This window comes from Cryptomeria japonica, chromosome 7, assembly GCF_030272615.1.
Source record: "Cryptomeria japonica chromosome 7, Sugi_1.0, whole genome shotgun sequence".
NCBI classification, from domain to species: Eukaryota; Viridiplantae; Streptophyta; class Pinopsida; order Cupressales; family Cupressaceae; genus Cryptomeria; species Cryptomeria japonica.
Genome location: NC_081411.1, coordinates 673,197,826 through 673,213,749, shown reverse-complemented (window position 1 = coordinate 673,213,749; position 15,924 = coordinate 673,197,826). Strand labels below are relative to the sequence as shown.

Below are 15,924 nucleotides of genomic sequence, written 5' to 3'. Positions count from 1 at the left end.
TATTGCAAATATTTCTTCCCTCATTTATCTTAGTTTGACAAATATGAAAAATATGGAAGGCCCTATTCCTTCTTCTATTGGCAATCTCTCTTCCTTGCAACACTTGAATCTTTACATGAATTCATTGAATGGAGAGATTCCACCATCACTTGGTAAAATTCAATCTTTGACTTATTTATATCTTTCTTCCAATTTTTTAACTAGAAATATACCTTCTGAGTTGGGAAATCTTTCTTCTTTGGTGGAATTAGACCTCTCCTCAAATTTCTTGAGTGGAAATATACCTTCTGAATTGGGAAAACTTTCCTCTTTGAAGGATTTAATTCTCGACTCCAATTTATTGAGTGGCAATATACCCTTCCAGCTAGGGGAACTATCATCTCTAGAGATTCTTATGCTTAGTGACAATCAACTAAATGGTAGCATTCCTATTTTATTAGGAAGTCTTCCTAGTATTACAAGTATTTATCTATCTTTAAACAATCTTCGAGGAAATATTTTTCTCAATGTTTTTGAAAATTTGACTAGGCTTAATTCACTTGATTTATCTTACAATGAGTTGACTATCATCATCAAACCAGATTGGGTGCCCACAATTTTTTTTTTCTCATCTATACTTAGCTTCATGTAATATTGGAGGTATCATTCCCCCATTCCTGTCCACTCAGTATAGATTGTCCACTTTGGATCTCTCCAATAATAGTCTCTTTGGAACTATTCCAGATTGGTTAGGGACGCTTCCTACTTTGAGTAGGCTTAACTTGTCATACAATAACTTGCAAGAACATGTTCCCTCCAGCTTGATGAAAAAATATTTTCAGAGTGTAGACTTACATAGTAATATGTTACAAGGTCCTCTTCCTTTTCCTTTAGTACCAGCATCAAACGTGGAACTATTGGACTTGTCTTAGAATAGATTCACATGATTTATTGCAAAGGATATTGGCAATATTCTACTAGTTCATTTTTGTCACTTCCAGCAAATGATCTAAGTGGTGATATACCTTCTTCAATTGGTCTTCTACAATGGATGGAGGTTTTGGATCTCTCAAAAAACAAATTGTTTGGTAAAATACCATCAAGTATAACTAATTGCTCCTTTTTAACAAGATTAAACCTAGCAAATACTGGTTTAATGGGAGAGATACCATATCATATTGGATTGTTAAGTGAACTGAGTTCACTTCATCTCAATTACAATATGTTGAAGGGAAACTTGCCATCAAGCCTTAAGAACTGTTCTAACTTGCAAATTTTAGATTTGGCTAATAATCTCTTTTCTGGGAACATACCATCTTGGTTAAGCCAGTTCTCTAAATTGATGATACTTGTTTTGAGGTCAAATAAATTTGAAGGACACATTCCACATCAATTGAGCAATTTGTCAAGCCTCCATGTTTTAGATATTTCACAGAATGGTTTGATTGGTTATATCCAACCACAATTAGTAGCATTGAAAAGTATGAGGAATTCTACAGTGGGAAGCTCACATGACAATGATGGTAGCTCCTATTATTACAAAGAAGAGATCTAAGTGTTAAACAAAGGATTAGAAATGGTGTATGCCAGTTCAGTGATGCTACTTATAACTTGCATTGATCTATCTGTAAATAATCTAACAGGTGACATTCCTTCAGTAATTAGGAATCTTAAAAGTCTCCACGCATTGAACTTATCAGATAATGGTCTTACAGGAGAGATTCCAAGAAGCTTTGGATTAATTACAAAGTTACAGTCACTTGATCTTTCAAACAATAAACTGCATGGAAGGATTCCAAATGAAATGCTACAAGTTTCCTATTTGAGTTTTTTCATTGTATCTAACAACAGGCTTTGTGGAAAAATACCAGAAGGAAGACAATTTAATACATTCAATTCTACTTATTTCAATGGGAACCATGATCTTTGTGGATTCCCAGTTAACAACAAATCATGCAGATGTGGAGAGAGGTCAAATCCTAGCATGCTAACTCCTCTTATTAAGAAAGAAGATGATGAAGGAGGAGAAATTCCATGGCATTGGTATGTAGAGTGGATGGCAAGTCTTTCTATTGGATTTTGGGGAGTGTTTGGAATCTTGGCTACAAAATGGAATTGGAGGAGAAGATTCATTCATGTATTATATGAGATGGCAATTAGTTTATTGAGTAGATTGACAAATAGATAACAATAGTGAAAAATTGTAAAATCATTATCCTCAAATACTTCTCATGATAATGAGATTGCCTTGTACTTTCATTATAACTAGACAAATTTGATGTCTTTCTTTTCAAATTTATGAAATGAGTATTAAAAACATTTGAATTCTTACACAAGAATAATTAAATATTAAGTTAATTCATTAATTAAATATTATAATTTTATAAATAGTATATTAATAAAATATAAAGTACACTTTTATGTTTGAAATATTATAATTATTTAACTTAAAAATTGAAGATATTACTTATTTGTATGTGAAATAGAAGCACAAAAAATTGATTTTAGCATTTTTTAGGAATAGGCTTTGCTTGTGATTTTTTATTTAACTCAAATAAAATGTTGGAAGACACCTAGAATGTACTTGATCATAGAGTGAATTATTTTATGATTTTGATTCAATTTCTTGTGTTATTCACAAATACATGTGTTGACGAGGATGAAATTTTTGTTAATACGACAAAACCATATGTTGTATGTGTCTTAAAGCTCAAACAAACCAATGTTGACTTTATGCATGTAAAATAATATAGTAGAGTTAATTGTCGTGATTACGTCTACAAACATTAATACTAAATTGATATGGAAGTATCTTTAAAGTTAATTAATTAAACACTATTATAGTAGCACATCATATATTTTAGAAATATTAATGTTATAATTCTATCACAAATTTATTTTTAATATAAGTAAATATGTTATAAATTTTTTAGACATATACTTTTATATGCTTTATTTTCCAAAATAAGTATATGTAAGTAATGGATATTTATTTCTATCTAATAAATCTTTTTAAAATTTATTTCAAGATTATAGTAAAATTTGATTTGGGAATTCCAACCCTACCTTTTCTAGGTAAATCATAAGTTGGGAGTCTTCATAGACTTCTATCACCTCACTTCTAATGGTGACAATTTTTTTAATCAAAATTTGATTAATTAAAATGATTTATTTAGGAAACTGGCAAAATTTCAAAATACAGTATATGGTTCGTTATAATTTTATTGGGTAAATATTATTATTTTTTATATGTACAAACTTCAATTCTTAATAGATAGATGTCTTGAAAAGCATCTACAACTATCATTTCATTCATCATTTTTGAAATCTAAAAAGTTGGGAAGGTTGAAAATATGGTTGTCAATGTTTTGAAAAAGTTACATTAAAAAAACATAACTAATTCTTTACTTACAAAAAATTTCTTAGAAAAATTTCTCACATTTATTCATATTTCCTTAATGTATATTAGAGTTTAAAGATAACTTTATTTTAACTTTAATTTAAGATGCTCAAAATGGTGCCTACTTTTTTTTTGTTAAAGCTAGTAGTATTTTATTGAAATGATTTTAATTTAAAAAAAATAGTAGTTCATAAATTATGTTCAAATTTTAAAAACATATTACTACCTTTTCTCAAATCATGTAAATAACTCATTTAATAAATTCATTTGACATTACTTAAGTTCATGTTTATAATTTTCATTGTTGCTTAAGCTATATTATGGGGTCCATCATCATCTCATGCTTCCTCACATACAAAGTTTTCTTAATTTATTATTCCTAGAACCTCATAAAATATTAAAGAACCTTAAATTTATGTTTATATACTCAATTGCCATGATATTCATGCATGTTAATAAATGAAGCAACACCACTACAAGAATAATAGGTAAACTTAGTGTAAGAACAAATACAAGTGAAAAAAATTGCAGAGAAGAGCAAAATCGCATAGCAGTTAGATTTACATTAGAAAACCTAGTAAAAATATACCAGTAAAAAGCCTTGAGCAAAATATCTTTCGTATTGATTCTCGAGAATTATAAAGTTACAACAATCTAAAAACTGCACATCAAAACATGACTTCGAGGAGCATAAAACAACCGAGTTGCAGAGTCCTGATCCATGATGACTCAACCACATCTGGATGAGAATCCAAGATGACTCAACCATTGCTAGATGGGAACCCAATTTGGACTTTGCATTCCAACATTCTCCCACTTGAAGTCAAATTTCAAACTCATGAATAATTCCTCTACTGAAAGACCATTGCCAATGATATCTACCATATGATAATCTACACACTAAGAGAAGTTTTGCACCAAATGAACTTCTCTCTACTAATAGGTTTCACCATAATATCTACAAGGTTTACATCAGTGTGAATCTTGGCCAAAGAGATTTGTCCTCCTTCCACCACTTCATGAACAAAGTGATATCGAATACCAATATGTTTTGTTTTGGAATGGTATGCGGAGTTTCGTGCTAAGTGTAAAGCAGATTGATTGTCACAATGCAACACCATGTTATCTTGGTTCACTTGCGATTCACCCAAAATTATATGAAGCCAAACTTCCTCCTTGCTAGCTTGTGTTGTTTCCATATATTCCGCTTTAGTAGTAGATAATGCCACCACTATCTGCAATTTTGACACCCAACTAATAACACCTCTAGCTAAGGAGAAAACATAACCTATTGTAGGCTTTCTCTTATCTTTGTCTCCACCAAAATTTGCATCCACATACCCATTAACTTGAAGACTACTCCCATTGTAATAGATAGAAGCATTTGAAATGCCTCTCAAATATTTGAGAATCTACTTCACAGTTGTCTGATGATTAGTATTGGGATTCACCATGTACCTACCGACAACTCTATGTTCTTGTCAAATGTTTGGTCTGGTGCACACCATAGCGAACATAAGGCTTCCAACTGCTGATGAGTATGGTACATGAGACATATATATCTTCTCTAATTCTGTGCTAGGGAACTATTCTAAAGATAATTTAATAAGAATAGGAAATGGAGTTCTAACTGGTTGTGCATTATGCTTATTGAAGTGCTGCAAAAATTTCTCCACATAAGTTTTCTGTGACAACCATAATTTCTTGTTATTTTTGTCTCTATGTATCCTTATTCCAAGAATTTGATTTGTACTACCTAAGTCCTTCATGGGTGGACCCACAATAGTGGGTTACAGTTTTTTGCCAACTTTGACACTGCAATATTCAATTTTGGAAAAAACTTCACATTCAGACACCTATTACTACTAAACTATAAGGAATTTGTAGATGATGTGAACTAGTGATTTGGGTCATTAACTGGGGTTTTAGGAGATAGGTAAGATATATTTAGGAGGATAAACTATCTATATGAAGTAATTATCATCCAATTATTTAGATGAAAGAGGAGTATATGAAATAGGAAATTAACACTTCTTGCTAGGGAGAAAGGTGTGACCCATGTAAATAAGAACTCATGGAGGTATGAACCAATAGAAAAATATTATGTTAGATATATAAAGGAGAAGGTCAACTAGAAACCTAAACTAAAATTAGAAATATACAAGTATGTTCTAGAAGGACTCTAAATCCTTACCCTATGTTCCCAAGGCCATTTCCATTTTATCCATGTTTAAAAAGTATTTTAATCTAGGCTTGTAATTATTTTCCAATTTAGAAAGAGGAGGGCCCACATGATTGGCCTTGTTGAAATGAAATAAATTCTGGTATATGGGACTAGTCATATAATAGATAGAAGATAATGAAGTTATTTTATCATAACAATGTGGATCCATTATCTATAGAGGGATGTCAAAATGAGTAGAGCAAGCCTTACATTCACCAGAATAAGAAACTTAAACTCTAAGGAGGTCATTTTATCACCAATAAATATGTTAGAAGAATTTGAATGATCTATCTATGGTGAAGAGTTATTGAGGAGATACTAGTGGTGTATCTAGTACGACTAATACAAAAAGTAGCATATATAGTAGATGAAATAGAAAGAACAATGATAACAATATAGTAATACTAAAATAGGCTAGTATATAATTTAATTATTAAATATTCCCTCCATAGAGGAATGCTATCAATTGGAGAATAGAAGAGAGGACTATAGTACAAACATTGCATAAATACATGTTTTGTTAAGAAGAATATTATAATGATTTTCCATGGTATGGCATAAAATAATGTAGGGAGGATAATAGGGTACAATGGTATCTAGGTAAAGTAATGGTCACGAATGGATCTTAATGAATACTTTAGAATTATTGAGAATAGAAAAAACATGTATTAATTTATTACAAACATTAAGGCCGAACTATTGTTAATCAATGTACTCTTAATTCCCATAGAGTCGGGATTAAAATAAATTTTAAATAAAATTCCAATTATAAGGAAATAAGGAATTACTTACAATATCAAATAGCTTATTTTATATTTTTTAGCCCCTTTGGATATTCAACTATTTCAAGATAATTAACCATGTCATGTGTCCAACTTGTATTATCTGTAGATGTGTCAATTTGAGGTCCATTATTAAGTACAAGGAAAGGCTCTGTTTTATTTTTCTTGGTCACTTCCTAATAAAACATCTAGCTATTCACAAAGACCCTTGACTCTTACTAGCTTTGTCACTTTGATTTCCATGTCATATTCTATTACATTTGTTATTAAAATTACCCTCTTATCACTCAAATCCTTACTAAAATAATTCTTTGGCACCTATGTGAGAAACCATCAAATAAATCTTATTGTTTGAAACATGTTCAAATTTTTTGAGATTTTTAATCACAAAAGCTACATGATTTTCAAAAAAATTATAACTCTCTTCACAAACTTCTAGGCCTTGGCTAAAGAACGATATTGAATGATCAAACACATCTTCATTCTATTGTACTAACATTACCGAGCTGAAATCTATGCTCCCAAAAGAATATAGTATGAAGTACTTACAAAAATTAGGATTAATAAGTGTAGTTTCTTTTGCTATAACTTCATGAGTGGATTAAAATATCCTCTTTCCTTCTCTTGTATAGCTGAAGCACATATTATTTTTCAACATAGTATTTAGTGTCTTCAAGAAGTTTTCTATATTAGGTATAAATCTTCTTACAAAATTAATCAACAAGGAAACTTTTCAAAGTCTTCTTATGAATGGTTAAAGGAAAAGTTAGTATAGAACTTACCCTTTCTAGATCAATAGTAATTCCATGTTTTGAGACAACATGGCCAAGGAGTTTAGTTTGATAGAAAACAAAGATTTATTTCTTTAGATTAAGTGATATTCTATATTAAGTGATATGCCATATATTCTCTACACCTATCAAAGACCTATTTGAGGTGATAAAAAATGTTCTTTAGCATCTTTTAAAAAACTAGTTATATTATCAAGGTAAACAAGAACAATCTTGTTCATTAATCCCTAAATATTACTGTCCATGGCTCTTTGAAATGTTTCCCCAATGTTGGAAAGTACAGGTCAATGATTTCTACCCCAAAGATATTTTATGTAGTAACTTTATACCCCAAAGGGAATAGTAAGGGAAATCATCGTATGCAAAAGTGACTTAATAGAATACACCATTTAGAAATCACCATCAATAAAAGAAATATTCTTTCATCATAATACACAACTATAGATCATCATCAAAATGGAAGTCTTATTCTCTGCTCCATGCATATCTTAAAGTATATCCCTCAATTAGCATTTAATTATGTTTTGGATATAATTTACAACCATTATATATGGAAATTTCAATGAAGAGTTATGTCTCTTAAAGTTGGTTGATGATCCATTTATATACTGTAGATAATTTGTGGTAGCCTAAAGTCAGATTCACTTCTAATCCTTGAGTTGCTAATAGATGTCTTGTATTAGTCCTCTTCTTTCACCAAAATTTGGTTATAACTATAATACCCATCAAGGAGTGAGAACCTCTTAAAACCTAATAAAAGGAAAAATAATGTTCCATAGAGGGTAGTGGGTAATAATATTTGAGCGAATCTCTATTTAGGTCCCTACAGTCAACACATAGCCTTCTCTCTCTATTCTTCCTCATGGGAAGTAGATTGGAGAACCAAGAAGTGTACTTGATTGGAAAACTGATTCTACCCTCTATCAATATATTCAAGTCTTCTTTTATGAGTAGGTGCTCTTCTCACCTCCTTCATATAGATTTTTGTGCATCTTAGGTTAGATTTTGTTTGCTTTAGTTTCATTTTCTTAGATTTTGTGTTTTCTATTTTGCCCTAACCTCGGAAACTCGGGTTCCCCAGATTCAGGGTTGGGGTATTTTTTTGTTGTCTTATCATTTCGGAAACCCATGTTCTTGAGTTCTCGAAATGATAAGTCTTTTCCTTGGTCATTTTCTTTTTCCCTACTTCGGAAACCCGGGTTCCTGAGTTATCGAAATATGGGTCATTGGTTTCTTTTCCATCAATTTGGAAACTCGGGTTCCCGAGTTCCCAAGATAATGGTTTTAGTGGTTTTTGGGTCTTGTTTAATTTAATTCAAAAACCCAGGCTCCTGAGTTCCCAAATTAGTTTCTCTTTTGCATGTCTATTCGATTTAGAACCCCGCAGCTCTGGGATCCCAGACCCTCTTTTCTTCTTTGTCTTTGTAGTTTGTTGGGACTTCGGTTCTTTGAAGTTCTGTGTTGCATCTTATAATCCCACCCTGGAACTTTGAAACCCCAAGGTCTCGGGTTTGTTTCCATAGTTAGCAGTTTCACCACTTTGGAAACCCGAGTTCCCAAGTTCCCGAAGTGGTTCCTTTTTGTGTTGTTGGTGAGTTCGATATCTCGATTTCCCAAGGTTTCAAATTTTCTAGTCCTGTTGGTTGTCAAAATTTGAGACCTCAGGTTCACGAACTCCCAAGTTTTCTTTGTAGTTTCTCTATTTTCTCACCTCATGACCTCAGGATCCTGGAGTCCTGAAGTGAGCTTCTTTTGTAGCGATGTTTCTTTGAGTGGTGTTTGATGCTTGTTTGGTTGGCTTTGTAGGTGTGGCTATGTTAATAGAATCTTCCCAAAAGGAAAAATATCTCAAGAAGCTCCCAATCACAATCAAATATGAATGCTAGGGGCGAACATACACCTCAAGGATGTTAGATGCAATTCAGTGGGTAAGAGACACGAAGATCTGGCATATTAAGCTCCAAGACATTGAAAAGAAATTGGAGAAACTTGGACTAAGTGCAGAATGCAGGAAGATTAAAAGATTCAATCTTGTAGAGGCAACTATGTTCCCACAATCAGTGTAGGCCCCAGAGTTTATAATGCAAATTGCACAATTCTATAATCTCGACACTAGGCAATGTGTTGACACTGATAGAAAAGTGGTGACTGATTTTTCCCCTAATATGTCCACCCTAGTCTTCCAGATTCCCACCAGGAAGGAGGTACTAGGTGAGGCAAAATAACATGGAGAAAGAGAATGGAACCAAAATATGAGCAAATGTAAAAAGAGAACAAATGAAGAATGGCTCGAGGAAGAAAGGAAAACATGCTTAAAGGCAAATGAGATTTTGAGGGGGGATTTTAAGGAACCACAAAGAGACTTGATAATAATGCTCAGCAAGGCATTCGATAAACTTGCTCACTGACACTTCCAACCATGGATGCTCTCATTCATGCTAACAATTTTGGATGGATGATAGTACTACGATTGGGCTCAAATATTGTCGAATAACATAAGAGACCAGCTCAAGGAGGTACATAATATGAAGAAATTTTTCTTTACATCTTATATTGTTTGGGTGGTAGATAGATCCAGTCAATTTGCAAGGCTACAGACTAAGGGCACATTGGGGGAAGAAGAAGGACAAAATGTCGTGTTGGAATAATACACCCAATTGCCGTTGAAAGAATCCAGGCTACACTACAAGAGATTCCATGACACATTTTTTTTCCAATTATTATAAGGCTAATAGGTGACATTGGGTTCAGGTTGAGAAAGGAAGCAATGGAGTTAGTAAAGAAGTGAAGGTGTTGGTTTGTACAAAACTCCCAATCTACTTATCTGAGAGTGAGTGGGTTCATTGCAGAACAATTTTTGTTGCCCAAGTATGGTATAGATAGAATAATTTTGTTAGAGTATGCAAGACAAATGGTGCATTTGCAAAATTTTATGTCCTCAAGACATAAGATAGGGGTTACATGTGAGGATTTCCCCTTAAATTTATCATTCTTTTCATGTCCAAAGATTCATGTGGCAAAGGCTACTGAAAAAGAATTGCAGGAACTACAGTTGAAGCCTTTCAAATTTTCTAGGAAATTTTATGACCCATACAATAAACTAAAGGGATTCATGCTGTAGTATCCCTACTAGTTTGAACTCATTAGACTCATATTTTATTATTGGTTGTTTTTCAGTGGATACATTACCATGACATATTATTCAGATTTTTATGACATTATGCTTTATTTGGAGATGAGATGTATAATTTATTTGCAGTATTTCAGTACTTGTGATTTATGGCATTTTATGTATTATTGCTATGTACTGACATTTTACTTTATTTATGCAATGTGGAATTATATGTTGTGTGTTTGCGAGTGTATTAGATGCAAGGGGATGATTTTCCTTCACTCATTTCGGTGAGACAGGGAACGTCGCGATTCTCCTTCATCGGTGTGTATGCCATGTTTTCTATATTATATATATATATGCATGTGTGGTTCTGTGATGTAGGATATTGCAGGTACAATTACCGGGTAGGTACGAGGTATCATCTCCACCTGGCTTCATAGGTCTGAGCGTGCCTTATATTTTTCGATGGAAGTGGAGGAGATATTAGTTGACCCTATTTTACTCAGTTACACTTGTATGAGTGTCATCAGTTAGTCATTTTGTTAGTTAGTTCGGTCTTCATATTTTGTCATTTTATCTTTTATGGGTAATTACTTGAGATTTGTTTAATTTGAGTGTTTTAGTGGATTTAATTAATTAATTAATTAAGTTTATGAAATTATCTCATTATTGTATTGTTTATGCATTGAGATTATAAATTAAGTTAGTTAAAGAAAATATTAAATTAAGTTGCATCGTATTAAAAATATATTTTTATTTTAAAAATAAATTAGATTAATTGTATTCTAAAGTTATAATTAAATAAATGAAAAAAAAGAATTAATTGGAATTAAAGTATTGTTTTAATTCTTTATTTAGAAAATTAATTAATTGGAATTAAAAGTATTGTTTTAATTCTTTATTTAGAAAATTAATTAATTGGAATTAAAATATTGTATTAATTCTTTATTTAGAAAATTAATTAATGTGCATGAGAAAAGTAAAGAAGGAATAATGTTTTTTTTTTATTATTGCATGTGATAAATTTAGAAAATAAAATAAAATAAATTACTATTATTCTAAATTTAGGTTTTTTGTGAAAAGGCTATTGGACTTGGAATTTTAGTTTAAATAGGGGTTAGGTCTTTATTTTAGTTACATAGACAGGTCAAGAATTTAGGTGAAGAAATTTATTGGAAGTTATTGAAGGGATTAGGGCTCTTCTACATATTTCTTCCAAGAAAGCTATACCAGGTTGGATGAACTCTTAGTTGTGGGTTTTAGTAAATATTTCTACTCTTCTTTGATTAATGTGTGTGTGTTAAGTTATTTTTAAATACAAACCCTCTTCTAGTGAATTCGAGTTTTGTTTGAAAATTCATGTCTGATGTGTATTTCTTATTTGTGGGAAGAATGTAATTTTTTGAAAATTAGAAAAAAAGTTATAGAAAATTTGTCGGATTTTAGGATGCATGGAAATTTGCAAGATTTGTAAGAAAGGGTATTTATCTGAGAAATGGTTTTAATTACCTTAAGAAAATAAATTTAATTACACATTAAATTTATTTGGGTTAATTAAATTTTAAAAAAAAGAAAAAAGAAGAAGGATTGAAATTTTGTTAAAATGGAATTATTGGAAATTTGTTAATATTGTTGTTAAAATTTTATTAAAATGATATTATTGAAAAAGTATTGTTTATTTATTGTTCAGTTTAAAAATATATATATAAAAAAAATATATTAAATAATTATTAAAAAAAAAAAAAATTAAAAAAAAATAAATAAAAAATAAAAAAACTACCTATGGTAGCATTTGCTACCGGTGGTAGTACACAGTACTACTGACGGTAGCAGTTCTACCGGTGGTAGCAGCTACCTACGGTAGTAGTGCTACCAGATGGTAGCACTGGTATCGGATGGTAGTACTAGCTACTGACGGTAGCATAGGCTACCGTGACCTTTTTGCAATTGTTAAAGTGTTTTAAAATTTTTTTAATTAATTTCTAAACCCTGTCCATTGTTTCGGGTTTCGTACCCAAGGGTTAGATAAATTAAATATTATTATGTATTATATTATATATGTATATAAATAAATATACGTATATTCATATATGTGTTTATATATATATATTTAATATTAGATATGTTTCTTTTGGTAGTTATTATAATATTTTAAATGTTATTTTAAATATTATTTAATTACAGTTTGGAATGTTAATTTAAATAAATATGTTGAAAATACATTAGGAGAATTATTTGTATTTTAAATCTTTTTGGACAAATGACAAGATGGATGTTTTTGGTATTAAAAAGTTGTAAGTTCTTGTTATCTGGAAATTTATAAATTGCATGTTATTTATGCTTTGGCTGTTTTTAAGAAAAGATTGCCTGTAATAGGATCTTGCATATATTGTGTTCTTAGTCAAGTTTTATTTCATTGCAATTTTGGTTAAATTGTCATTGTGTCCTATGTTATTATTTCTCCTAGACCAGGTGTTGTTGTATAACCTATTTGATATGAGCCATTGTGTGTTTTTGTCCAAATGGTCAATCTTGGGTTGGTATTTGTGTATCCATCATCTGTGTTTATCAAGATTGTTTATGGTTGCCTATTTCGCCATAGAGTTCTCGTAGAGAGAAACATTTCCTGCTAGTGTCCTAAGAGAGAGAATGGCTTTCGAGCGGGGGCCGTGCCCGAAGTGGATGACAGGATAACCCATCGAAAGTTAGTTAAAAAGTGATAACCTAATAATTGATTAGGGGGTGGGTAGTTGAAATATTAATTAAAATAAATGTGCCTCATGCATAGGTGAGTGCTTGTACAGGGCTCATGATCTTACGAGAAGGCCTAGAATGGAAAACTTACCACCTTGTCTTCATGAAAGGATTGGTAGGGTCTGCATGAGACTTAGTTGGAACTAGAGGCTCGGGAGAGGTTACCAGCACAAACCCAAGTATGGGGGTCGGGACCTATGGAGGTTGTACCATGGTAACCATTAAGCTATGCAATGACACTCTTTTCTTAGAGTCACTAGTGTTTTGTGAGTTGTGTTACATGGATGGTTGCAGAGTCTTGTAGTCCTTTTTTACTTGTCTCCTAGCACGGTGGGGTGGTTCCATTTCAAGATCACATGGTCGGGTGGTAGTGCCACTTCCCATCGGATGTTCTAGATTGTATCTTTAGGCGAGGAAAGGCTTCGCTAGTGTTTCTTGGATTGTGGTTTATGTACCAGCTCTTGTTCGAGATCATTGTTCAGTTGAGACCTTGTGGTCATTGTATCAGACTTTTATGTAACCTTGATATTGTATCTTTGTAACCAATGGTATTATTGGAAGCCATGTATTTATGGATATTGTAATATTATTATGTCAGTGAAATGAATGTTATTGTTTTGGTCTTATGTTTAAATGATTTATGGAAATTGGATACATTGGAATACTTTTATTTCTTTATTGTGAAATTTGGATGTATGTGTGATTTTAAACTTAAGTATTCAATTTATCTAATTAAATGGATTAACAGTGGTGTTAATATAATCTATGAAATTAATCTTCGTTGGTTACCCTTAGGAAAACTTATGATAGACTTCTGTTGTGTTGTTAAATGTGCAATGATTATAGTTAGTACACTTAGTCTTTAACAAAAAAAATTATTTCACCCTTTAGTTGCATAGTTGTGTTGTTTTCCTTTAGGGTTCCTAGCGGGGCATTACATTTGGTATCAGAGCCCAAGTTTCAACACTGGGTACTCTAGGTTTGTAGTGTACCTTTCATTGACCATCTTGCTTAGGTCATAAATGTTTGTATCTCTCATGACTTATCCTTGCTACGGATCTAAACCTTTTTCTCTCTTATGGTACCAGGTCATGGCTAAGAAAGCTAGAGGAGGTGGTCATACGGGTGGTCGCCAAGGAGGCAGAGGTGGAGGACGGGGCCGTGGTTCTGACCATCACAGTTCTTGACCACCACCCACTCATGTGAGTGTTGACCCGGAATAGTCAGTTCATTAGGAGCAGGAACAATTTGTTCATCAGAACTCTCAACATGCAGGAGAACATGTTTCTGAAAGGGAAGAGCTGAGACAGATGTTTCAGCAGGTTCTGGCTAGGTTAGGCCAAAGGCCTGAGTTTGAGCAACCTATTCATGCTCAGGTTGGGGAGCCGCTTCAACAAGTTCCAGAGGAAAGAGAGAGAGAGATCACCAAGGCGAGGGGAGATTCCAGCTGTCCGAGATCCACCTTCCTTAGGTCACATAAAGGTATTGATGAGGTCCAATCCTCCTTACTTTGATGGTCTGGGTACTGGTCTTGAGGCAGAGACCTGGCTTATTAGCTTGGACCGGTGTTTCGCTATGTTTCCATACCGCAGTAACACCAAGGCAAGATGTGCTATCATGCATCTAAATAAATTTGCTTCAATCTGGTGGAGATTAGAGGAGGAGAAGATCGGTGTATGCATTAACACCATCACATGGGAACTATTTATGGAGAGATTCAGGGCATGATTTCTCTCACCCCAATGGAGATAGACTCGAGCAGATGAGTTTTATGCCTTGCGTCAGTATGGGATGATAGTAGACCAGTATGAGCATAGGTTCTATGAGCTCAAACAATACGCCAGAATTGGTAATGATGAGGCTATGCTTGTCCAACATTTCCTAAGAGGTTTGAATGACCGTATCAGTGGAGGTGTGAGGGTATTCGAGCTAGCTTCAATGGAGATAGCTATGGCAAAGGCCAGATTAGTTGAGCTGAACCTTAGTCATGCACTTGGTGGTAAGACAGGTGTGCAGATAGGAAGTGCACCTACCAGTGGAAATAAAGCTCAGGGAAATCAGTCCCAATCAGCTGCACCATTTAGAACTCCTCAAGCACCAATTAAGAGTGGGCAACAACAGCAGCAACAGTCAAAACCTAAACAATTTAAGGGCCAACAAGGTGGCAATTCTCAGTATAAGAAGGGTAGGAACTAGCAGAGGGGCAAATAGGGCCCTACAGGGCAGGCCTCGCAGAGTGCATCTTATGCCCCTAGCCAGGGAAGTTTCCAACAATCTAGTGAACCAACAGGTAATAGAGGAGCTTGCTTCTCTTGTGGGCAGTTTGGTCACAGAGCTGCACAGTGCCCTCAAACTATCTGCAACATAGGTTGTCAGAGGCCAGTAGCATCTGAACCTACAGTAGGAGATGCAAGGAGGTCCCATAGAGTATTTGAAGCGGTAGATGACCGCCAAGCTAATCATCAGGGTACAGTCATTAAGGCCGCAGGTATGGTCCATGGAACCCCTATCTCTATACTTTTTGATTCTGGAGCTTCTGATTCTTTTATTTCTTCATCCATTGTGTAGTGGTGCGGACTTATGTTTGCTAAGCAGGCAGATAGGTGGCAAGTAGAGTTGGCTACAGCTATCCGTGTTTCTGTAGATGCCTTTATTCCCAGTTGTGAGTTGAAATTAGGAACCATAGTTACTTCAGTGGACCTTCGGGTTATTCCTTTGGGATCTTATGGAGTTGTATTGGGGATGGATTAGTTATCATCTCACAGTGCTCGTGTAGATTGTCGCAAGAAGACAGTAGAGTGTTTCGATGACCTTGATAGAGAAGTGGAGATTGTTGGAGTACAGAGGTCGATATCCTTGTGTATGATCTCTGCTATGCA

General features: G+C 33.4%; 1 protein-coding gene across 1 annotated transcript; it reads left to right on the top strand.

Moving 5' to 3' along the window:
* Positions 1–1,555: 1,555 nt before the first annotated feature.
* LOC131856939 (receptor-like protein 20) lies at positions 1,556–15,241 on the top strand. The gene is made up of 3 exons (XM_059208899.1): positions 1,556–2,022; positions 14,134–14,247; positions 14,953–15,241. The coding sequence occupies exons 1-3, from the start codon at positions 1,556–1,558 to the stop codon at positions 15,239–15,241; spliced, it is 870 nt and encodes a 289-aa protein (XP_059064882.1).
* Positions 15,242–15,924: the final 683 nt, after the last annotated feature.

Bases quoted from the DNA above. Each gene is read 5' to 3' on its own strand.
- LOC131856939 (XM_059208899.1), top strand. From the start codon at position 1,556: ATGGTGTATGCCAGTTCAGTGATGCTACTTATAACTTGCATTGATCTA. The intron at 2,023-14,133 runs GTATGTAGAGTG...TTATGGTACCAG, and splicing joins GGAGAAATTCCATGGCATTG to GTCATGGCTAAGAAAGCTAG. The intron at 14,248-14,952 runs GTGAGTGTTGAC...TGACCGTATCAG, and splicing joins CTTGACCACCACCCACTCAT to TGGAGGTGTGAGGGTATTCG.